The sequence below is a fragment of the Mandrillus leucophaeus genome, unplaced genomic scaffold (assembly GCF_000951045.1).
Source record: "Mandrillus leucophaeus isolate KB7577 unplaced genomic scaffold, Mleu.le_1.0 Scaffold661, whole genome shotgun sequence".
Taxonomy (NCBI): Eukaryota; Metazoa; Chordata; class Mammalia; order Primates; family Cercopithecidae; genus Mandrillus; species Mandrillus leucophaeus.
The window spans coordinates 511,552-537,942 of NW_012107153.1; the positions used below are offsets into that span (position 1 = coordinate 511,552).

A 26,391-nucleotide genomic window follows, 5' to 3' on the forward strand; every position below is an offset into this window, starting at 1 on the left:
ATATAGTAGATTGCAATACAGATGTATTAAATCAAGACCTTTCCTCTCCCTTTAACACCAGCATTTTAGCATTAAGGCTGGTATCTTACTCCAAAATTATAAAAATATAGACCAATTCAAATAGAACAATAAAACTGATGCAAATATCCTCTTTATTTTGAGTTAATCCCATCACTTAAGTCAAGTGAGATCTCCAATTCATACTTTTTTTTAAAAAGGAAAGGAAACCCTAGCCATATATAGCTGTTTCATCCCTCCATAGGCAGTGAGTGTGTTTTTAGTTGGCAGAGGAAGAAAGAACCCTGATACCTCTTACTTTGTATGACTTGCACTGTGAACACCCAGTTAAGCCTTTGCAGGCACTGAGAGATTAAGTCCTATGAGTTAGAAATACTAGCTTGTAAACATTAATGAAATTTTTTAAATCATCATCCAGTTTTATTAGGAAATTTTCCCAGATTAAGAGCAACAAAAATGTAGCAATTAGAGTGTTCATCACACAGCTGTATGATTACAGGAGTCTTGTTCTAGATTCTAACAGATGTTCTAACAAACAGTTTTGTGAGGGCTGCAAGAACCGTAGTTTACAAAAGCAACACAAAAGCTAGTTATTGTTCAAGCTCACATTGCCACAGGACCCTTATGTTTAAAATAATTTACACTCTTGAGCTTCTCTACCGAGAGGCATCAAGCAAATACAAATATAGCAATAACAAAAAATAAAATAAAATGTGCAGACTCAAGTTCTTTACTGCACTAACACGGAAGGGCAAAGGACATTAATTGATCCATGCAAAGTTCTGGACTTTGATGAGACCAAATGTGGGAATCAGCCATGGACTAGTTTGAAGGCATTGTTACCAAGCCACCGCCTGGCCCTTCCAGTCAAATTAAGCTCATCCTTTCAGGGACAGATTTACTTCAGTCCAGATTTGGCAAGGTCAAATTATCTCTGCTCAAAAGTTATGACAAATTGACAAGTGAGGGGCACCATTCAATGGGCCTGGGCGGGGGCTTGAGGAGATTGGTGACAATTAGTGTTACATTACCAGAGATGGAGCTAAAGTGGAAGAGATTCATAGCCAGATACCACTATATATATATATGAAATATTATATGTAGCCTCCCAAATATAAACCACCGTCACCCTACTCTAAAAAAGAATAGCAACTGATCAAATATCTCCTAAAGGAATACAGTATTAAGCCAATGACTAGCAATCTGGCTGAGTCCTATCTATTTCAAGATCATTGTGTGACCTTGCACAGCCACCTCACCTTTCATCATCTCATGAACTTCAGCCATAAACTATAAAAATCCTTCTCTGCCTTACTGGGATGACATTAGTATGAATCAGGCAATTTCTCTAAGGTATTCTAAGATCCTCAGAGAGTGCAAGTCTACAAATAAAAGGTATTATAATTAGAATCACTGCACCTCATTTCTTAAGGGGGAGAAAATGAATAAAGGAAGGAATGTGTGGTCACTGAGCCTGAGACTCAAAAGGCATTTAAAAGCTCTTTCTATCATCTGAGGTAAGTCTCAAGAGAGGGAAAGTGATCTGGTGGAGTCCGAGAAGATTTCAGTGAAGAACCTTCGTGCCGCCTGTGAAAGTGGCCAGGACATGCTCCCAGGACATTAGAAGCCTTCCTGTTTGTCTTTGACAATATAATGTTACTTCACTATGATCACCACAAAGGTTTAGATTTGTGAATACCACCAAGAGAGTGGCAAGTGCTTTGATTATGATGTTGTAGGCCAAAAAGGTCTTGCCTTCCATAGTGGTATTAATTGTTCATAAAAAAAGAATAGTATACTCAAACACAAGTGGTGTAACTGAAATTGTTTTCATGCCTTTAATTATCTCAATAGCAGAAATCCTAGCTCTAGGTATAACTGGATAATTAGTGGGAACAGAGAAACGGAAGAATGGGATCCCTTTCAGAGTTCAGCATTGGCCCAGAATGTGCCTGCTGAGCTTAAGAATGGGGACACAGAAAAAGGATAACTAGGTGAACGGATTTGCAAATCAGAACCTGGAGATTATGCTATCTAAAAGACATACACATTTGCTGAGGTAAATAAGAGAAAGACAAAATAGAGTGTGACCTCAGTAATACTCTGTCTTGGATTAAGAGATAAGGATCTAGAGACACTGAAACAATGGACTAGGTAGCCAAAGAGGGTACTGTAGAAAGCTTCTTAATGGGCACTTTTAAGTACCTTGCCATCACTATCTTTTGAACAGCTCTGAGGGTCCTTTTCACTCCTCTTGACCTATTTCAAACTACTGCTTGTGCTTAACTTGAAAACTTCCTACTCAACAAATTGTTCCTCCTGCTTCCTTTGACCAATATAAAATCAATTGTTGTTTGACAGAATACTTCGTTGCCGTTTTCTCAAAGGTGCAAAGGGGAAAAAAACACCTTATTTTTACACACATTAACTTAATTTCAGTCTTACCTACTCAAGCACAACATAATCCTTCAAACTCTGACCGAAGCCCCTTCACCATTTGGTGTCCATGGCAACCGCCACCAAGCCACTCAGAGAGTTGCAAGCAGTGGCAGAAAAGTGCATCTCCCAACAGAGCCATTAGCTCTTCTGCATTAACCCCATCAATAAAAGGTGGCAGCAGGCCCAGCCCTGCATTTTCTTTCATCGGGGAAGAGGAATGTTGTCAGTGTTTCCTTCCCAGAGAGTGAGAATTGGGTGTGGCTACATCTCACACCCAACCTGTTGAAAATAAAGCCTTGAGTGTAAATTACTGGAACAAACTAGGAGGACAATTTTCACTTGAGGAAACTTCCCACAGGTATGCTTCCCCAATGACTCTGTCAACTGCGGCCTCCACCACAACACTGCTTGCTAAACTATAGCCAGTAATCTTAAACCCCACAAAGACAATAAACATGAAATCCTAGCCACTTTCTTCAATGGTTCTTAGCACTCAGTGACCTTCAGGTCATACTCTTTGTTACCCATGTCAGGAAGGCATGAATGACAATTTCATGCCATCAAACTATATTTTATTTATTTATTTATTTATTTATTTATTTATTTATTTACTGAGACGCAGATTCGCTCTGTAGCCCAGGCTGGAGTGCACTGGTGCAATCTCGGCTCACTGCAACCTCCGCCTGCCAGATTCAAGTGATTCTCCTGCCTCAGCCTCCTGAGTAGCTAGGATTACAGGCATGCGCCACCACGCCCGGCTAATTTTTTGTATTTTTAGTAGAGATGGGGTTTCACTATATTGGTCAGGCTGATCTCGAACTCCTGACCTTGTGATCTGCCCACCTCGGCCTTCCAAAGTGCTGGGATTACAGGCATGCGCCACCATGCCTGGCTAATTTTTTGTATTTTTAGTAGAGATGGGGTTTCACCATATTGGTCAGGCTGGTCTCGAACTCCTGACCTCGTGATCTGCCCACCTCGGCCTTCCAAAGTGCTGGGATTACAGGCGTGAGCCACCACACCCAGTCCCATCAAACTATATTTTTTAATGAAAAAGAGCAATGTCAATAATGGTCTAGGTACTGGAGGATTTGCGAGCCAATAGTAAATGGTATGGTTTCCTCCAAATACAGAGAAAGCTGTTCAGTCTACAAACTGTTTTTATGTGTTCCATATTTTTGCTTTGTTCAGAGCTTAGCTTAAAAGTTGTCAGATATGAATTTCCCTTTACTGTACTCCAGAGGAAGACTAAGATGTTTCATGGGAATGGTTCTGTTTGTAACATAATTAAAACAGAATCCAATATATCTAACAGAGACATTTTTGCATAAAGAGAACCATCTCAGACTAGGTTCTTTGTGGAAACTAAAAAGGACCCACTACTCAAGTGTCTTCTTCATAGAATCTACATAAATAGGAATAATATTTAGAGTAGAAGGAACAAGTGAGTGGTTTTATCTTCTCAAATGCAAGAAAAAGAAAACAGAAGGCTATTATGCACAATCCTTTCCAGTATATCCACTGAAATATAAGGAAATGGTTTCAAGCTCTCCATAAAAAGCAAGACATCATGACTAATCACACTGCCTATCTCTGTAGTCCTGTATAAGAACTAGTAAAGAAAAAGTGAAAAACCAGTAAGACATAGTTCCAGCCCTCAAGAAACTCATAGTTTATAGGGAAGCAGCCAAGTAAACAAATGATCATAGTCTAGTGTGATAAGTGCAGTTGGCAGAAAGGAACACAAATCTTAATGGAAATGCAGAAGAAACATCCTAACTCAGCCTGACTCAGATCAGGGAGGGTTTTCTCCTCAGGATTGGTTGAACTAAGTTTTCAAGGACCCATTGAAGATCATCTGGTTTGGAAAGGGATGGAAATTTATAATTGCATAAGTATGACAATCCCCACTTATATGTCAGCATGAATGCTGGTAAGCAGTGCTGATTCAAAAATTGAAACTGACTCAGATGTCATAAGACAGAACAGTAAACCTGATACTAATAAGAACATGGGTTATACTGGCCAGAACACAATTTGACCTTTCATCATGACCTTTGAATCCTCAAAAAACAGACATTTTCCATCAGCCAGTACAGTAACATGGTATCTGAAATGAGATGATTCTGCTTAGGCATTAAACTACCTCCCTTCATTTTACAGTGAAGAAACTGGGGTGCTGAGAGAGACTGACATACACAATGGCCAACAACTAGTGAGTGAAAGAGCAAGGATTTAAACACAGATTTTTCTCCAGTGCTCATACTCTTGGTGCCATACCACCCAAGATTATGCCATTACATGGACCAAATAAGCATCTATTTATGGGTTCCCTTGAATAGGCCACCTGCCTTCTTGCCCCCATTTCACATCCCACCCAACTGCCTGTAATTAGCGTTTAGATTGAGATAGTCTGTTCACATGAAAGCATACTATACCAGAAAGATAAAATTTAAAGTTACTATTATTTCCCATCCTTCTTCCCAGTTTTTGGAGTCCTTTCCTTTCTCATTATCCACAAATATTCATTGTATATCTGCATACAGGCAACTGTACTGGATGATGTACACTCTAAGAAGTATGAAACTGGAGCCCTGCCCTCAAAGACATATCGTTTAATTGGGATGGTAAGACACGTGCCCTAAATAATTAGTAGACTGAGGGAAAGATGAGAAGTAGAGATTATATAGGAATTCACAGGGGGACGTGCACTAGACAACTGAAGCAGAATATAAGGCTTCATGAGGGCAGGGTGTTTTGTGTTTTGTTAATTGTTATATCCCTTGCATCTAAAACAGCTTGGAGCCTAATAAGTACTAAATAAACATTTGCTGAATTAAATAAATATGCTTCTTGACTTGTTTTAGGAAAAAAAGTCCTGATGTTTATCATTTGGAGACTAACTCTCAGTCCTGTAATGCATTCCATTTCGTGGCTTTTACTCACGGTACACACACAGCAGGAGCTCTCTAGGGAGATTTGTAGAAATGACTATTCACCCTATGATGACTTAAACCTTTGCAAAATCCTAGCAAAGTTGTGTGCTGCTCCCCGCCACAGATGGGTGTTTCCCAGCGATGAAAAATAACAGGGAGCCAGAGCTTTTTGTTTGTTTATTTATTCATTATGACCTCAAGCTCTTTTCAGCAAAGGGCACAGCCCTTAGATAGCAATGCAATTCTGGGAAATACAACTCCATTATTTGCTTGGCTCATCTAACAAGATAGAATGCAGACTCTGATTTAAAAGCAAGCTCCTTTAATGAGTTTTAGTTAGGGTTGATGGATAAACAGTTGTTATTACTGTCAGCAGGCACAGGTTGTAAATCTCTGTTTTCAATACTTATATCCCATTACAGGGAACTCAGATGGGCATCAGAATACAATTTCTTTTAAAAGGTGGAATTAAGGGGAAACAAAAGAGCAGTTTCAAATGTAGTCATTTTGTGTATCCCCGGATGGCCAAATTCTTGGTCTTCCAAGGCTCCACATTGTGTTATGATTTTTTGTAACTTATTTCATTTTTACCATTGTACAAATTCTTATTACTTTTGGCTTCCAGGGCTTGGAAAGATATGGACAATTAGAATGTATCAGAACACTGAAAGGAAACCCAAGCATTCATTAAAAAAATAAGTGAGGCTAAACCCATCCTTCTCTCACCATGACTTACACTAACCTCGCACTACCACAGTGTTGTGCCAGTGGCACATAATTTCAAGTAAAAGATCTATATTAATACAAATGGAAAATGATCGAATTTCATAACAAACAATGCTAAATTTGTGTGTTCTCTGATTTCCTCCAAAAGCTTACAAAGCCAAAATTGTGTTCAGTTCTGTGGGTGCATCTAAGAAATTAGAATATCATGTACCACCATACAGGTATTGTGCTAAACATATTGCCCACTATAATCCTTTCACCTTCCGAGAGGTGTAGCTCAGAAGGTACCTGGTTTATCATAGAGTCTAAATAAAAATTAAGAGCCACACCTAAAGTAGGCTTATACTCTAAAAACAAAAATGTTTTATTAGGAAACTTTCCTGAACTAAAGCAAGAGTAAACACTGCCTTGTAGAGCTTTCCATATTTTTCAAAGATTTTTCCTGAAGTAGCTTCTTCATCCTTTGAAGTAGATAGGACTAAAAGTGTTTTTTTTTTTCCATTACATAGGTGAGAAACAGACATAAGAAGGTTAAATAACTTGCCTAAGACCACATGGTTAAAAGCACTAAATTTTAATCCTTATTTCCTAAAGACCTAGACCTATTTTATGTACCACATCTAAAGGGATGCATTTGGAAAGACACCAATGAAACTCTTGTTGTACAACATTAACTATGCCTGCCCCAATCAGCACCCCCTGCTTTTGAAAGGTATAGCTAATAACCTTTACTTCGGGCTTGGGCATTTCTCTTTCCCCCATCCCCACTCTATTTCCTGAAAGAACAATTAAGATCCATCTGGGACTAATTATAGTGATTCTTGAATTTGAACTTGCAGCCATTACCCAATTGAGGTCACTTATTTTAAATTAACTTGCCTGGTCAGAACACAGGTTTGGTTATCTTCAGAGCCCAGTGCAGAGAGGCACCAGCTCACTCAGACTTTTAATTAACTAGCTAAATAACCTGCACTGTGACAAGCTGCCTATGATTTGATGGACTCATTCATTTGCATTCAGACAAGGATCAAAATACATTGTCAGAGCTTCAGGGACTGAGTCCTAGAAACCTTCACACAGTCTCTTGTTAAAGGCTGTGAGCCACTTCCCTTTGGTTCCCTCTAATTATTTTTCCTGTGCTTTTGTTCTGATTATCCAACATTCATCACAAGTGCAGCTTGTGATTAAACAATAACAACTCATGTCATATGTGATAGGGAATCGAAAAGTGGAGTCATGATCATATGAACCAAACACAAAGCTTTGCAAAACAATTAGGGGAAACCAAAGGGAGATTCCCTGGATGCCCAGCAACAAAGGAGAATTTCCAAAGTTTCAGGCCACAACTGTTCCCCACTTAGGTAATAATACATAATAATGGTAGGTACTCAGTCTTTTTTGAACTGAATTCTTGGTGGGAGCTGACCATCCCATAATAGTAGTGACAGTTGTTATCATCAATAATTATTATTATAGCTTCCAACATTTAGTTACTGGATTCTTGAGTCAGATAAATCTGATTTTGACTTCAAGCTCTATCATTTTCAGTCTGTGAGGCATGAGACAAATTACCCAACTTCTCTGTGCCTCAATTTACTAACCTGGAAGATAAAATCAATAACAGCGCCTACCTTAAAGGATTGTGGTGAGGCTTCAATGAGATGAAGTGTGTGAAAAAATCGTTTAACACCATGCCTTGTACATAACAAAAGCTCAATACATTTTAGCTAATGTTTGTCTTGTTACGTCCCACCACCAGGCCTTTATCCAGGGCATCTTTCCACCTGGGATTCTCTCTTTTCTTCTCCCTGCCAGCAACAGTTCCCCTCATCATTCAAAACCTAGTCTAAAAGATCCTTCTTTTCTCTCCAGTGGAAAGCCTTCCCTGGTTCTATTTCCTGCATGTAAACTTGTTCAGTGCCCCCATCTCTTCAGTACACTTGCTGCAATACACTTTTCAGATTTTCTATTATTTTAAATAGACCATCTTCTACTGTTTCATAGGCAATCTGGACTTTTCTTCAGGATGTACTATTGTTTAAGACTTCCAGAATATTTATATAGATAACATATACAGAGAAAGAGAGAGAGAGAGAAAGAAAGAGAGAGAGAGATTGAGCATCTCATTCGATTGTCCAGGCTGGAGTGTGGTGGAGCAATCATAGCTCACTGTAGCCTCGACCTGCTAGTCTCAAGCGATCCTCCCTCCTATGCCCAGCAATTTTTTTTTTTTTTTTTTTTTGGAGATAGGGTCTCTTTATGTTGCCCAGGCTGTGAAACATTTACTGAGAACTACTCCAGTGCCACACATTGGGGCTGTATGCTGTGGAGTACAAGAGATGAGTAGAGATAGGGATGGGAGAATGGAAGCAGCATTGGTTGAATCCCCTTATATTGCAGGTGTTCTGTTAGGAATTTTAAAAGCTTTTACTCATTTAGGTCTCACAACAAACCTAAAAGTAAATGACCTAGTTACTTCTATTGTACAGATGTGGAAACTGAGATTCAGAGAGGTAAAATGACTTGTGAAATGTCACCTCATCTTGGGAGAGGAAGAACTGGTCGATCTGACTCCAGAGTCCATTCTTATCATAACTATGCTTTATTGCCCAACTCAGTTTTTTCTTTTTTGTTTTATCAACTGCAGTGTTGTATGTCAAAGCAATATATAAACTTTAAAGTGTTATATATGTGACATAAGGTGATTGCAGTATAGCAGATGCTATTGGTGCCCTACCCATATCCCCTCAGCACTAACCTTTCCTATATCTGCCAAAAGCATCCTATTGTAGGCACATGCTGTTCTCCTCTTGAAGACTTTCTCTCACTCTGAGAGTGAGACAAGTCAGAAGAGTTAGGGAGGAATTAATATTTCCCAAAGCAGTTATAAGCTAATGGTGAATGGGAGTTGAAAGTCAAAGACCCCAACTTCCTGGCCCTTTTGGTGGGTATATTGTCCATCACCTCCAGAGGTCCCAGAGGTAATTTGCTGATTAATACACTGTTTTGTCATCTTTCTTCTCCCTGTCTCATTTCCTTGCTCCCCTAGCAGTTCTTCGTAGAATCACCTCCAATTAAACTACTGGCCCTCAAATATTTGTCTCAGGGTCTGCCTCCAGGAGAGTCCTGTTTAAAACAACAATGTTTCAGAAATTCTTTTTTTGGCTCCTTTCCCAGGAGTCTGTGTGAGTGTCCTCAAGCTGCTCCCTGCTTACCCACGACTTACCATGGGTGATCCCCAAGGGACCACCTCAGAGACTCAGTGTGTCCCTTCTTACCCCCTTTGATGAGGATCCCATCATTGAGGGTCCTGCTTTTAGACTTTCAAAGTACATCTATTATCAGATAGAAAGGTGGTTCTTAAATGTCAGTGTGCATCAGAATCACCAAAGGTGAGATGTTAAAATGCAGGCTCCCTGGACCTAACCCAGACTTGAGAATTAGAGTCTCTGGAGAGGAGCTCAGGTGCTTGCATTTTCTAGATTCCCCAGGTGATCCACGTAGTGTACACTTTGAGAAATACTGTCCTAAGACATCCGTGTAGACTGGGCCTCAAGGGAATGTAGATTATGTTCCTTAGTGCTCTCTCTACCCCCAAGACCTCTGTGGATTCAAGTAAGAAATCCTGGAATAGTTATGCTTCCCTGCTCCTATAATGAAGCATCAATAAGGCCAAGATCCAGATGCTACTGTCAGAGTAGGGCAGCCCAAGACTCCTAGGCAATATTCTACAATGCGGAGGAGAGATCCATGTTACTGACTGCCAAATTATTGCTCTCACCTCTCTCACTGCCCACCCCAACCCCTATTCTCCCCTGTATTGGAAACACGGTGATGACTTCACGTGCCCAGTTAGGTTATGACCTGTGCTCCTTTGTCTGTGGGTGGGAGCTCCCCTTTACAACACACACACACACACACACACACACACCCTTGCCAAAACATGGCTACTGTAGAGTTTGAGTTCACGGTTTTGATCAATGCTAGGGCCGGGAAGGGATGGCACAGAGGAAGGTGGCAGTGCGGGTTACTTTGTTGTCGGTTTACCCCCAGCTTCTCTTGTCCTTTTTGCACTCTCAACTTAAATGCCCAAACTTCAAGTACAAACCTCAACTCCTTCCCTCCATCTCCAGCCCAGTGTCATCCTAACCAGTGGCCCCAGTATGCCTCTGCACCTGAGTAATGATGCCTTTCCATGGCCCCCATCCCACAGCAGCAGGAAACCTCTTCTCTACCTCTTGGGCTGGGGAGACAAAAATCAGGGAAGGCTTCTTGGAGGAGGCCTTGAGGGATTGATGTGATTTCTACAGAGAGGGATGAAGGGAAAAGGCATTGAAATAAGGAGTAAGGAAGGGAGAGTATAACTAATATAGGATAAGCATTGGGCACTCTATAGATACATTACTTCATTTATTCCTCACTGCAATTCTATGAAATAGGTACTAATGGTAGACCCATTTTACAGATAAGCATACCGAAACTCAGAATATTTAAGTTAATTGCCCAAAGTCATACAACAAAGTAGGAATTCTAAGCCAGGCAGTCTAGCCTGTACTCTTGACTACCCTACTCTACTGCCTCTCAACTATTATACTCCTTATTTTACAGATAGAAAACTGAGGCTGAGAGGTTAGGTAACTTGCCTAAAGTTACACAGCTTATAACTGGAAAAGCTGGGATACGTTGTCTTTAGCAGATACCATTCTATTTACTATCTAATCGTTCATACCCTCTGTAACTTAGCTTTTTTCACCAATTATTTCAGTCACCACTCCAATTCTTATGGAGTCAGCCCTAGATACCATCACACCAAATGCTTATAGTTGCTCCCAATGAAAATCTTTCCCCTAGTGTGTAAGCACTGTAAAAGAGCAAGGCTCTTCTGAAATCAAGAGAAATAGACCTCTAAAACACATCTCTCTTCATTTTCAAAATAGCATTCTATTTAAGTTACCTGTTTGTCAGGTTCCCACTTATAAAAGCTACAGGAAAAATTTCTTTAGATCTTTAGTTGGGGACAAAGTACTTTCTATCTATAGCAAATTATGAGTTAATCATTCTCTCCTCAGTTGTACCTTGTACATATTTCTGTTCTCGCACTTCTCCCACTGGGTTATAATTGTCTGTTAACTTGGCTTTCTTTCCCACTCGAGTGTGAGATCCTCCAGGCTAGGGACCAGGTTACTGTGACCTCTGCATCTCCATGGTCTAGCCCCAGAATTGGCACAGAGTAGGCATTCAAAAATGTTCATTAAAAGAAGAGAATAATGAAATGTGGTTAATAGATGCAGCCCTTCCATCCACTTGAGATTTTAATCAATATTCTTTCTGAATCCAGTGGTATGCTGGAAAACTGGCTCCCAGAGAGCAAAATAAAAAGTCCTGATTTGTAGTATTGTTCGATTTTTGTGGTGTTAATGCTCTCATCATGGCTGATTTCAAGCAACCAATGGTTTAATAACTGGCTCACAAAATTTCTGAATATTTAACAATGGGCTTTCAAGAGCCCCCTGTATTTTGCCGAAAGTCTATAATTCTGCCTAGAGTGCTTGAACTGTTAACGTGTCAGTGTGATCAGAAAGGTGGATGAGCTGGCAGAGTGGGGAAAATAATGCCAGATGCAAATAGCAGGAGTGAAAGACCAAACCAAACATTTGTGAATTAAGAGAATTCTGTGTTTGCCTCCCATGAACTAAGCCTCTATCATTTGTCGTCCATTTGCAAATTGAGATCCACTTAGATGACATGGCTCCCAGTAGAGGCAGAAACCTGCCAAGTAAGCAATTATCCTGAAAAATCAAAGGCCTGAAGAACACATTAGGTTTCTCAGAGATATTTACTTTTATTTGAAAATATAAACATGTTCACTCACTTCTTTCAGCAATCAGAAAATCTCATAGAGAAAGATATCAAGTGCTGGAAGCACTGCACAGATGGAAAATGCATAGATGAGGCATAACTAGGGAGTTCAAAAGGAGAACATCCCATCCTCTACATCTCCATATGTTTTTCTTCCCTCCCCACTCAGAGGCTCCATTGTTCTAGGCCGGACTTGGTCTCTAATACACTACCCTACCAGCCATGCTTAAATTTTGCACACAATAATGGAACTACTAAGTAAATGGCAGGATTTGAATCCAGAACCATCTGACTTCAAGGTTTATGACTCTTTCTAGTACATCACCTTTAATAAATACCAATTTGTTTGAAGCTTTAAGGGCAACTCAGATAACATTTATAAAGAATTTTAGATTCTTACAAGTTTAAACACTGTAAGGTGTCATTTTAGGTGTGACGAGTTCTTGATCCTAATAAACACCTAAAGATGGAGAGGTGTGACTCTTGAGCCAATGAAGGAAGTCTTGTTTTATCCCACCCACCCTCAAGTAGCTGTGGCTGGAAATAACACACATTTGAGTAACTACTCAGCCATATGCCAGATGGTGCCATTCCTTAAAAAAAAAAAAAAAAAAATCAAAGTAATGAATCCACTGGCACTCTCAAGCTTGCTACTCAGTACCCATACAGTCCTTCCTGTATATCTGTCAGAAATTCATGATTATATTGCTTTGGGCCCAAATGATTTTGCAAAATCTATAGAGAACACAAAGATAAAATTTGATATTTAGAATAAGGGTGTCAGTATTAAACCAAACATTGTTGTGAATGTGAATATAGAAATATATAAATAGTTCATAATAAATTTCACAAAAGAAGATATCAGGAATGCTGTCATTTAAAATTTACTGTCTAAAATAAATTTCTTGCTAATTTGGGGAGATAGCTAATATCAGAGAAGCTACAAAAGTTATGTACATGGTCGTGTTAAAGAAAAACTAACTTCCCTTTGCTGTGATATTCTAGACTGAATACTAGTTAAAAATCACTCCAATTCTTCCCTCCAAAAAAATCTAGGATATTTCCAAATATAAACAGGTGCCATGAAAAGTCCTCTAGATAAGGTACTCCAAGAACAGCATTTGGAAATGCAGCATAGTTTGATAAAGCATCCTTTTACAGGACGCTGGCTGATGGAAAGAGTCAGGAGTTTAAAGTATTTATTATTGGATCCATGACCAAGGACTCTAGCTGATCAAAGCTGCAGGCGTCTTGTGTGGGGAAATACATGTAAATTGCTCAGGAAATGGATTTGTAAGTTTCCAGATTTTTTACACAGTCCCAGGCATCATTTGCTACCTTCCAAACTCTGTCCATCATTTTGCTCCTTTGCAATACTCAAGAAGTTTTGAAAGTAGATGAAGATATTCTTAAAAATTCAACCATAAATGGGAAATTAACCTTTCATCAGGATGGGGAAACCTGATCTACATTCTCTCCCCTAAAGATATGACTGCTTTAAGACAAGATTTCCCACCATCCCTGGTGGTACACAAGAGGATTTTCAGTAACACCTAGATGAAAACATTTTATTTTCATACGGTTGTATTTATTTTCTTGTATTAGTTGCATTGATATTATCCCTCTGGACATGACTAGATTTAAGTAGTGACTAGCTATAAAGAAAAAAAATATTAAGTAAATAATAGTCATGTGACATGCAGATAAGACAAAAATCATTAAGGATGTTTGTGAAGGAGTGAAATTTGAGAAACAGTGTTTTAGGATTAAGACAATGAAGTGTTTCAACAAAGGTCAACATGTATTTAAATGGCCATTTATCCCCAACAGCAAGAATAATCTGTTGTCCCTTTAATTTATTCATGGCCATTTATTGCCTCTTATTTGTATTGGTTCTTTGCCTCTCCTGCTGTTTAGCATTAAATCTTCCACATATTCCATTCAGTCATGATAAATGCAATGTTAAAGTCTGGGAAGCGAAACTTCCCAAAGACATGTTCTTTGGTGAAATCCTTGTTCTCTAATCCTCACATCCTAGCATTTTATTTGATGCCTTTTTCAATTGCCTTCTCTCTGCATAAGCTTCCCTGTAGACAGCATAAGCATTGATGAGATTCCTCGGTTATACTTCCGTTTTCCTTCTTTACAAAAAGCTTCAGCCTTTTTTTCTCCATCTGTACCACCCCCATCCCCACTGCCATTGGGCTGACTTTGGTATGGGTGACTGGCTCTTCTCTGCCTCACTAATCCAGCACATTTATTCAAGTCAGATGACTGCAATATGAAGCATTGTCATTTGGTGATAGGAGAGCATGTGTGTGCAGATTAAGATTATTAGAAAATAATTCTAACAGAATTGACTTCTGTTACGTATTTAGGAAGACTCAGGCAATTTAGTACCTTGGGGGTTTTATTCATGAAGATGAATACCTTTTATCATTTGGAAGATTTCTTCTGTAAAGTGTGGCATGTTTTAAGGCTGATTTCCATAGCACACCTCTTATTCAACTTCCAACACAGCCAAACATAAATAGGATGCCATAGGACAACAGTATCTTTTAAAAAAAAATGATTTAACTAGGAGAGCAGGAAAAAATGAAGGGGGCTGAAAAATGTCCCCTCTTTGAACATAAAGAATGTGGTCTAATAGTTTTTTCTTAAAGAGAAAGTAGTCATACAATAAATGAAGAAAACTTGGTGAATTAAACCAGCAATCCCCCACACCCACACTTCTCTCCTAGCCCTTCAGACATTTGCAGGATGCCTAAATCAAAGAGAAACAGAGTAAGGTGAGCATCAAGGCATGTTCTGTACTCAAAGCAAAATCAATCTTTATACATAGATCCTTTTTTGGCGCTGATGTAGAAAATTCAAACAAGGAGATACTTAGGTCTACAAATAACCTAATCTGCATACCAGATGGATCTAAGGGGGGAAAAAACATACACACTTCTCCACACACATATTTTTTTCTAAAATGTGAGCATAGAAAAACAGATGCTTTTGCCTCCCAACGGATCTGTGGGCCTCTCTCAAGTAGTCTTGTGGAGCAATTTCATTTTAAATTTCTAAAATTATGAAAATGTCTAGATTAAACATTAAATTGAAAAGGAAAGGGCCTCTTACATAGAAAGCCAAATGAATATTTTATGAATTATTTTTAACTGCTCAGTGATACCCAACCCCCAATTTCACAGATGAGTGGATACGGGGAGGGGGGCCAGTAAGAGGAAGTCTCCCCAAAATGGGTTGACTATGATTCACTAACTTCTTTGACAAATAATTTGATGCTATATGCATGGCTCTGTGTGTTAGTATGTAAGAGCTCCTTCTTCTGCGAATGAAACTCTGCTGTTAAAGCCTCAGTGAATAAGGATTGTGGCTTTTTTTCTTTCAGATCCTATATGTGAGGATTAAAAATAAATTTCCTTAAAACAATAAATTTTATCTACATTTCACACATTTCCCCTTATTACATTTAATATATCTGCTATTATATCAAGCCATCCATCATTTCCAACAAATCTTACAAAAGCAAAGTGAATACAGAACACGGATTTGGAAACTTGCTATTTCTTCCTTAAATTTCATGGTCGACTGTGAAAACAGCTTTTATCCTTGAAGTTCTGCAACTAATTCAGAAAGAGCTATTATAATTACTGTAAAAGCAAAGTTGAATATTCTCTCGGTTACCAAAGTCATTAAGTAACTGAGGGTACAATTCATGCCTTGTTCATCATAACAGATGGAAAGAACAAAGATTTAGGACGAGCTGAATAAGAACCACTCCCATTAACTAGTTTCATTATGCATCGCACTAAGTACAATCCTCCCATCCCACCCTATTCTCACAAGCCCTGTACCAAAAATTCAAAAAAGGGAAAGACCGAGAGCAAAACATGACACTTTTTGCAGTGAGGCCTCCTTTAGCTCACATCAGTAGGATCACAGCTGCTCCATGTAAGTAAGATTTCAAGATAACTGCAATTTACTGTCTTAAGTATTGGGACTTTCAGCATTTCTTACGGAAACCTTCCTGAAAATATGCATATCCTTGGGTTTTTCAGCAGAGATTACTGAACACAATAAAACATAACCTGATGAATTAGGTAGTCACAAGGAACATCCATGATTATACTGTGCAGTAGTATGATGTTGTCTCCTTTTTTCATCCCTTCTTTCTCCTTTAAGTCAGTCTGTCACTTCCACTGCTACTAATACGTCTTTCTAATATCAGTCCCCCCCCTCACACACACACCTTCTAGTTTGAAGCTTTTAATTTACTGTGAACTGGAAAACCAAGATTGGTAAGAACTATATGTTAAGTAAGAGTTAAGGCACTGAAAGCAAGGATGAGGAATTAATTATGGGCTTCAATGCATCAGCTTTGTGACACTTTAATGTTCCTATCTTTAGATAAGCTTCCTATCCCAGTTTAAAGCTAAATTTTGAAAGGGTGATGTTATAAGAGAGCTACCTTCAAATAAGTAAATTTGTTCTGAGCAGACCAAAGTGGGCCTGAATTAAAGTAGGTATCTTGATAGCTCCAAGTTTTTCTGAATCTGAAAAACAATGTCTCAATGAATGACCCCTTCCCACATTTATATAGCATCACACACTTAAATAATGGACATTTCAAACACTTTTTTTTTTTGAGATGGAGTTTCGCTCTTGTTGCCCAGGCTAGAGTGCAATGGCACGATCTCAGCTCACCACAACCTCTGCCTCCCGTGTTCAAGTGATTCTCCTGCCTCAGCCTCCCGAGTAGCTGGGATTACAGGCATCCACCACCACATCTGGCTAATTTTGTATTTTAAGTAGAGACAGGGTTTCTCCATGTTGTTCAGGCTGGTCTCAAACTCCCAACCTCAGGTGATTCGCGCGCCTTGGCCTCCCAAAGCGCTGGGCTTACAGGTGTGAGCCACCGCGCCCAGCATCAAACACTTTTGTAGACATTATCCAGTTCGATCCTGGCAACACTTCTGAGATAGGCAGGGCCAGATTATGGACAAGGAAATGAAGGCTCAGTAATTTGCCCACAAACAAACAATTAGCAAATGACAAAATTGGGGTCCTGGGTCCTCATTTGCTGCTCTTTTCACAACACTGATGTCTTCTATTGCTCCCTCTCACCTTCTCTACGCACAAAAAAAAAACCACTAAGCTCTGCCTCCAATGAGAAAGACGTATTCCTTTTCCTTGGATTCCTTCCTTATTTCTCTCTAAGCTCTGCCAGACGTCTTTAAGAATATTGCTCATTTTTCTAGCAGAACTCAAAACCCTCTGGTTTTATTATGTTGAGAGTTGTCAGTTAATTAAAAATTCAACAAATGTATGGTCCCAACTTGCCACCAAAAGTTAACAAATGTCACCAGCAAGAATGTCTCTCGCAAGCGGACACTGAAGAATACATCCCAGAAGATACCTAACAGCTCATTTCGTGTCATGGAAACATGAGAAATCACATCCTCAAGACATTCGTTAACCTTTCATTTCCTCCATAAATAATCAGTCAGAAATGTGGCTCATAATTTAATCAAAAACTATGCTCTCTTGTCCTCTCTCTCTCTCTCTCTCTCACACACACACACACACACACACACACACATATACTTAAAATGACTTGTTGAAATGACTTGAGGGCTGTAATGCCAGCATCATAGTCAAATGTATGGTTCCACTTCTCTGGTCAACTTAAACATTGCCTCCTCCATGACGACTTCCCTGTTCATCTCAGGCCTTAAATATCTCTTCCTCCTCTTGTTCAAGAATTTATAGCAATTACTAGCATTTGCTACTTGGCATATATTTAGAAACCATGTGAAGTACTGCCAAGAGTATGGGTTCTAGAGGCAAATGGACCCAGATTCCAATTCCAGTTTTACCACTTCCTAGCTGTGCGGCCTTGGAAAACTTACATAAACTCTCTCTGACTGAAGTTCCTCATCTGTAAAATGAAACTAATGATACTTAATCTGTTAAACTGTTCTGGGGATTAAATACATATAAAGCACTTAGCACCATGCCTGCATATACTAAGCACTCAAATAAGGACAGGTAGACTTATTATTATTACAACCTTTCATGTATAGTTCTGGTTTGATAAGTGTGCAATTTTGAGGCCTTCTCACTTTGTTCTAAACCCTTTAATAGCTGCATCCAGAGAGGAATTTATCATAAAGCTTAAACTTAATGGCCCCTCACTTGCACAGCTTCTTTCCAAGGCCTTGTTCCAAATTATGACATTCATAATTTTATAGTTTTTTAAAGAAAGATCCTAAAATCGCATTAGCTTCAGGCCAGTACAAAACCTGGTTCCACCTCTGGTTGTGTCTTTAACCTCTATGTTATCCTGTTCCCTCCACGGGTACTCATTGTAGTACTTTGCACACAGTCAGTACTCAATAAAAATCCTCAATTAACCAGAATGTTTCCTGAATTTGGCTTCAAGGAAATAAACATCAATTATTTAGTCAAAAGCTTCTAACTTCTAAACAACACATTTGGTTGGAAAATATTCAGTCCACTCACATATTTTGAGATAATAAAAATGTACTTTGTGAACTGTACAAAGTACAATTTTATTAATACAAAGCCTATTATTAGACTTTGCACTAATATAGCATTATTCATAAAAATTATGGTAAGAATGATGATGCTGAGGAAGGATTTCTCAACCTTAGCACTACTGACATTTGGGCCTGAGAATTCTTTATTGTGCAGGCTATTCCAAGCATTGTAGGATGTCTAGCGACATCCCTGGCCTCTACTCACTAAATGCTAGTAGCACCCTTCCCAGTTGTGACAATCAAAAATGTCACCAGGCATTGCCAAGTGTCCTCGAGGGGAATCCCTCCTCAGTGCCCTAAGGCATCACGATCAGCACCAAAAGATGTACAAACGATCACAAGTCTTTCATACTAAAGCAGGAAAAGGAAGATAAGCATTTTAGAAAAGTTTTCAATAAGCAAAAGCAACCTCAGTTAACCTGAAAATCCCATTAACCCCATTCCTTGAATATTCTATTCCCTTAGCATTCCAGATAACCAAAAAAAAAAAAAAAAAAAGTACTGTACATTCTATTTTCTACTTTGTATGCAAAGTTCAGCTGATTTTCCATCTCAAAAGCTAAGTACACAAATCAAGTTCATGGGTTGGGGATCTTCAGCTTCATCACTTTTGCCATCTATTTTAAGTGACGGTGATACTACTGACCTGGAAGTTTAGGGAGCTTTTTTCCCCTTGTTTTGACATTTTAACTTTGATATTAGCATGTCTTCCTGTTTTATCTAGTTGAAAGCAAAATGCAACAACAAGAAATCTGATCCAATTAACTGTGATTTTCCTGTATATAAAAGATCTAACATTTTGTTCTAGCCGCCCCACTGATTGTGCAATTGAAAATGCCCTTCTTGAATAAGCAATATGTCTTATTTCTTCTTTCTGCAGGTTGTAATCCTGGGGAAACACTCAAGAGGTTACCACTACATGCTCGCTAACCTGGTAAGAACAAGCAAGTGTCCCTGGGCAATATATCCTATTTAGTTTGCATTGTTCTGTAATCATCCAAAAAGGAAATACATGAAGCACCTAATGCTTTCTCCAGAAACTTGGAGAAATGACTTAGTAAATACCAAAACCTGAATGCAATAGCCTTGCTTTCAATTATGCTGTCGTTGCTTTAGCTGTGAAGCAGCTATATTCTTTCCTAATTTAAAAAATAATTTGATATGATTCTTTACTTGTTTTTAGATTCAATTTCGGTTTGAAATGTAAACTATTTTAATTGGGTTTGAAATATAAACCATGGAATAGGGGACACAGGAAACTGACTCTTTCCCAATTGATTCAAGTATATGTGCAGATCAGTACTGCATTTGTCCTTTCAGAAGCAGACCACTACCAAATCTTTTTGAGCCAGATGTCAGAGTAGGTTTCAACATGGTACATTATATGACCCCGCCAAAGTGTATAGCCACATTTCTACTTACATAAAACACAACTTGAATGTTTATTTTCAAACTTCCCATGCCTTTAAAATTTGTGACTCTGTAGAAGCTAGTATTTCATTAAGGTTATTTTATACATTTTCTTTCTCTGGAAGGACAATTTGTTTAGGAATTAACAAAACTGCTTCTAAATTGGTAATATCTGTTTGGCAGAGGTTCTGAATAATACCATCTCCATGAAATGAAAGAGAAATGTTAAATTATCACTATAATACTAAAAATCTATTAAAGTTATTACATGAGTTCTAACCCCAATTTTGTTTCATTAGCACAACGGAATTATGATCATTATAAAGCTCTTAAGCCAAAAGAATAGAAACAAAGGTGAAAGATTATTGTAATTATATTCTTATATATTTTAATCAAAGAAATATCTTATTTTTTTAATAATGAATCTTTTTTAAATGAGAAAGGAAATGTTACTTAAACCTCTTTCTTAGGAGTATGTGCATTCAAACACTTTATAAGATGCAAATTAGAGCTACTGCTTTCAAATGTAGTGTGCATTTTTCTCCAATAATTTGCTCTAAGTGGAGCACTTCAGTCCACTTTGGGAATAAATGAATCTACTCTTTTAGGAGAAGAAATCTTGATTCTTAAATTGCATCCATATATTTTCAATATGGTTTTTAGGCAACCAATAAATAAAGGGTTTTTTTTTAATGCAATGGAGGTTAGACTGTGGCTTGTCAGGATATATGGATGTCACAACAAGGTACCTGTTACAGTTATTGATGACTTTTTATCATTACTTTCTCACCAGTAAATATTTTGCTCTCCTTCTTTCCTTCCTTTCTGTTTTCCTTCCTTCCTTTCTTCTTTCCTTCTTTTCTTCCTTCATCTCTTTCCCCTTTCCTTCTCCTCTGATTTGTATGTCCTAGAAAGCAGCAAGGTTTATAGCACAGTGTTTAAAAATGCAGGGTTTACCAATCACTGACCCATACCTGAGGTGACTGTAGGTAGTATACACATGCAAACTTTTTTATTTTAATGAAAATATATTTCCTTACTATGTATTAGAAAAACATAAAGCTAGCGCATCAAAATTGAAATTTTATAGATATTATTACTTCAAATAGGGCTAACATAGAGATATAACAAAACATAAAAATATGTTTTTAATGTTTAAGTAAACAATAGCAAGGGGGATAAAGAGATATAGCAAAATCTGGATTTTGCATACATGGTTGTTATTATACATGAATAAGTTTGAGATATAACATTGAACTGGGGGTCAGAAAGTTTGGGTTGTCAAACTGACTTTGCTACTAGCAAGGTAAGGGATCTTGGGTAAGTCACTTCACCTCTAACGACTGTGTTACAATTCCCTTACTTTAACACTCAGGTGGGAGTAGTGGAGGGCAGTCATTGACGTGTTGGGTGGGTCATTTGAAAGCAGATAATAATTGGAAGTGCAAGATACTTATTGGGAGTAACACCTGTGAAAGATAAAAGGGAAAGGGACATAAGTAGGCAGGGAGAGCTTCAGACCACAATACAGGTCTATACCAGTAACAGAAGGGACAAGGAAGCAAGTTTAATAGGAAAAGCTTCAGACTGTAGTGTAGCACTCATAAAATCTTGGCCAACACAACTAGGAGATCAGTGTAAAACATAGCTCATAGAGGAGTCCTATGCTTCTTCCAAATGGCAAGTCATTGCATCCGACTTTGCTCAGTCATTAGCTGGCAGCAGCCCAGAAAGCACACACCTTCCACTTGAAAACCGAGGCAGATCTGAAGGTACCTGAAGCTGGAGGTTGTCAGTTAACTTAATTCTTTGAGACAGGTTTTGCCTTAAAGGGCCATCTGAGCCGTGCATAAGAACAGCTATCTCAGTTGGCCTACCATGACTGTAAAGGCCTTTCCCATTCTGTAATTCCAACTGAGTCTCCTTATTTCTACTGACAAACTTTTTTTATTTTTTTCATTTTTGTGGGTACATGCTAGATGTATACTTCTGTGGCTTACATGAGATATTTCGTACAGGCATGCAATGCGCAATAACCACACCAGGATAAATAGGGTACCCATCATCTCAAGAATTTATCCTTTGCCTACTGACAATCTTTTAGATCAGCTTTTATTGCAATTTTGAGATCCAGAACTGACAAAAATTAAAGTCTGTGGAGTGATAGAACTGAAAGAGAAAATCACTAGGACAAGGTTGGGGAAAAGAATGGCAAACTGAATCCTATACACACAACTCAGAATTATGAGACTTTGGGGGAATGTCTACTATAAGAACAAGCAAAGTCTGTTCCTTCGAAAGGAAAGTAATGTATAGTATCATGTCAGTCTGAGTAATGAAAATGTGATTTCCTTTACCATGCTTTGAGTTGCCACCCTTTCTCTTCCTTTAGTGACCCTCTTTTCATTTGAATTCAGCCATGTAAGTCCCTGTACTCTATATCAAATTGCATTTGGGCAATAGAGATAGGAGCTGCTGTTCATCTCTGATGATAATAATAATGAGACAAATTATCCCTACTATGGTCCATGGTTTCCAGTTTTCTCAAAGCAGATAAAAATTACCTCAAATGCCTCCATCAAAGACACACACACACACACAGAAAGAGAGAGAGAGAGAGAGTAAACCAAAACTATTTAGAAGTAAGTTGGATAGTCAAGAAAAGGGGAAATGGAAATAAGAAGATGTTTCCTTTCAAGATGAGCCAGCTGGATGTAAGCTGAGGATGGATATCTATATACAGAAGAGTAAAGTCCAATGTGAGTCTTGGTGTTACAAACAGCACAAAACCACTGCTTTCTTCTACAAATGTAGAGTCAAGAATACTTAAGCTACTTAACTAAGCTTCCTGGAATCACTTCCTGCAGTTCCCTTTGATACTGAGCTCTGTCTATCTGGCAAAGACTTCTTTGTACATTTACATGGAACATCCCCTGGTAGCAATCCTAAAGTGAGAAGACTTGGATATTCCATGAAGGCTTTAACAAAGGCCTCTCAGAGGTCAAGATGTACATTTCAGAGTGGACAATGAGCTGCAGAAAATTCTAGCTTGTTGAAATCCCAAAAAGAAACAGAAGATTACACCAGGAGTACAACCCAGAGATGTGATCTACTCAGGCCAGAAGTGGACATCCCAATAGAGCAAGTAAGTCTCTTACAAATTCTTGTATCAGTTGATGATGTCATTTTTTTGGAGTTGTTCTGTAATTAATTGTTGTTTTCTCTTCCAGGACTCTCTCTAACATGGCGCTGTTTGTCAACGTTAGTCCCAGAGGTAGCCATCATGTGTACAATCTGTCAGTCAAGCAGCCTCTCAATCTCTCATGGTAAGGTCCTGGATCCGGATGCTTTACCCTGCATTGTCAGGCATGTTGTGTAAAGTGATCTAGTTTTTCTCATATATGTCAGTAATGACAGCTCAGTTACTGTGTGTAGAGCCCTAGAGTAATATTAGGAATAGATGCAAAGGCAGGAGGCAGTGTGGTATAATAAAAAAATAAAAATTAAAAAAAAATAAAGCACGAGGCTAGGAGGTAGGAGTCAGGTTTGAATCCCAAGAATTCATCTAACTACCTATATAGCAAACCAAACCTCTCTGAACCTGATTATCAATCTGTAAAATGCAGAGGTAGACAAGATCAGTATTTCCCAAAATGTACATGAGATGATTTTAGATACTACATAGCAAAACTTCTCTTTTAACTTATTAGTTTTGAATGTGTATTAAATACATATTAGAAAAACAACTATCCCAGCAATTCTGTGATTTTATAGATACCATTCCTTAGAATGAGGCTAAAGTAGATATGTAGATAAAAGAAACTCAGTCAATGTAAATAAAAATATTAAGTAAATTTATAGTTCAGATGGTCCACCTATATGGCAAAAACTGAAAAGGTGGTATATTAATGACTAGAATTTGGAAAATAAACCACTGTCACTTCAAGATCTACATTTCTTCCCTCTTGGAGTTCAGTTTGGACCAGGGTAGGCCAGGAGTAAGGGTGTAGACCCATCATCTGGGTGAATGCTGAGGACACAAACAGGGAAGCAAAACCAGAGCCCCATTATTCTTGGGGATATAAAGTTAAAAGGTAGACTAAAGCTTTAAAATCAGTCCAAGTGGGCAAAAACCAAGAGAGATATGAGTATTCTTAGTCAAGTTTTAAACAGAGCTGGAGATCTGAAGGATCAATCAAAAACAGCCTAGCAGATTACACAGGGCAAATTGGATCTGGATTGAATGATCCAACAACAGATGTTCATCACTCCCCATATAAGACCAAAAACAAAAACAAGACAAAACAAAAACCCACAAACAATTGAAGTGCCCAGGGGAGAACATGAGTCATAGCAGGGCTCATTCAGTGTTGCACCAGTTAACCACTGCCTTAGAAGACCTGACAGTTTCTCTGCCTAGGTTGAGACTGGTACCAGAGTTGGAGACAATTGCTGACCTTGTAAGTGGAGGAATTTAGGTAATGTCTGCTGTCAGCAGTAGAGAGCTACAGGCAATCAAACAGGTCATTGTGCAAAGAGAGAAAATAGAAGAAAGTTCATCTATCTTATATTCCTTTCTGATGTATTAGCTGTTTTCTTTAGACTTTCATTTAATTTTCTCAGAACTCCTATGAGGAGAGACTTCTTGTCCACCCACCTCCCTAAGCCTTTTACAGATCAGAAAATGGGCCCAGAAAATATGTATAACTTGCCCAAAGTCTCATAGCTAATCCATTGCCGAACTAGGTTTTCTATCTAGATTGGTAACACTCTTAGCAGAGCACCTTGCTTTTCCCACTTTACCCACCCAAGCTTCTCAGTGAGATAGAAAGCCAGCACCACAAAGGTCACATAAGAGCATTCGCAAAGACACAAATGTAAATAAATGAAGCACAAGCTCTAAATTTATGAGGATGAAGTGATCAGAGATAAAAAGGGCTTTTAAAAACAGGAACACCTTGGGTCGGGTGTGATGGTTCATGCCTGTAATCCCAGCACTTTGGGAGGCTGAGGTGGGTGGATCATGAGGTCAGGAGTTCGAGACCAGCCTGGCCAATATGGTGAAACCCCGTTTCTGCCAAAAAATAAAAATTAAAAAAATACAAAACTTAGCTGGGCATGGTGGCATGCACCTGTAGTCCCAGCTACTTGGGAGGATGAGGCAGAAGAATTGCTTGAACCCGGGAGGCGGAGGTTGCAGTGAGCTGAGATTGTGCCACTGCACTCCAGCCTGGGCAACAGAGCAAGACTGTCTTAAAAAAAAAAAAAAAAAGGCCAACTTTGTGAATCTGGGTTTGAAAAAACTATCCCAACATGAACTGTATCTTAACAGGCATCAATTACATCCCCATCACTCCCTGTGCCAACCGCTTTCCTTCCCTCTTCTCTCTCTCTCTCTCTCTCACACACACACACCACACGCACGCACGCATGCATGCACACACACACATATTTTCATTCCCCTTTTTTCTTATGCTTTGTCTTCTTCTCCCTCCTCATCCAACCTCATTTATGCCAGAAAATAACGATGGAAGGGGGTACTAGATGACATCTAATTTCTCCAAAATTTTACTAAAACAAGAGTATTGCTCATAAAATTGAACCCAAACAGGCAGCCAGGAGCTTCAACAAGCTTGAGGAAGTGAACTCCGCAGCTTACCAGATCTCAGAATGTACCTGAAAAAGAGAAGGGCCTGTTTTGCTTAGAGAGAAAACAAGTCTAAATAAGATTTAGTTATGCTGTTTTGCTTGCCAATAACAACTATTCCCTTCTCTCTTCCCCTTCCAGGTCTTCTTGTTCTGTTCTCTACTTTCCCTTCCTTTGTTCTGACATGTTTCATGTTCTAAATAAAAAATTCAAATGCTCAAACCCACATGTTGTGATCACTGACACCTCAGCAGATGGCATGTAAACACAGAGCTCACTGGGCTGGAGCCTGGCTTTGCAGGCAAGAGAGGTGGGCTTGGAGGTAAAAATTCCCACTGGTCCCAAATGTCAGGGAATCCAGTCACCTCTCCTGGTGCACAACTTCTCTGGTAGCTCAGGATTCACTTTCTTCTCCAAATGGAAATGGGATATAGAACACCAAGGGAATGAGGAGTGGGGACTGGGCTGGGGTCCAACTTCCTGCCATACATTTCGAAAGCCACAGGCATTTGTCAGCTTAAAGTAGCGAACTCTGAGACTCCTATTCTCTCTCCCAAAATGCCTTTATTATAGTCAACCATTGCATTTTGTCTCTCTTCTCTCTCTCCCCTGCCTAAAATTAACAAGGAAAGATCATTTCCTACCCAATATTATAACAAGATGAATTAAAAGCATTTTATCTTCTCCCCAAGCTCTCAGATTATGTCCTCTAAAACAGTGCTTCCTAAACTCTCTGTGAAGAGGAACCAGTTTTTCCCCCCAAGATCTTCATGGACCAGTAAACATG

The 26,391-nt window shown here is 38.8% G+C and overlaps 1 protein-coding gene across 3 annotated transcripts in view; it reads left to right on the forward strand.

The window, feature by feature from the left end:
• The window catches only part of GRIA3 (glutamate receptor, ionotropic, AMPA 3), a 306,486-nt gene that overhangs the window by 152,400 nt on the left and 127,695 nt on the right, over positions 1–26,391 (forward strand). For all 3 annotated transcript variants that reach the window (XM_012001497.1, XM_012001496.1, XM_012001495.1), the window contains exon 5: positions 19,428–19,481. In XM_012001497.1, coding sequence (XP_011856887.1) covers positions 19,428–19,481 — 54 coding nt within the window. The remainder of the gene's footprint in view (positions 1–19,427; positions 19,482–26,391) is intronic.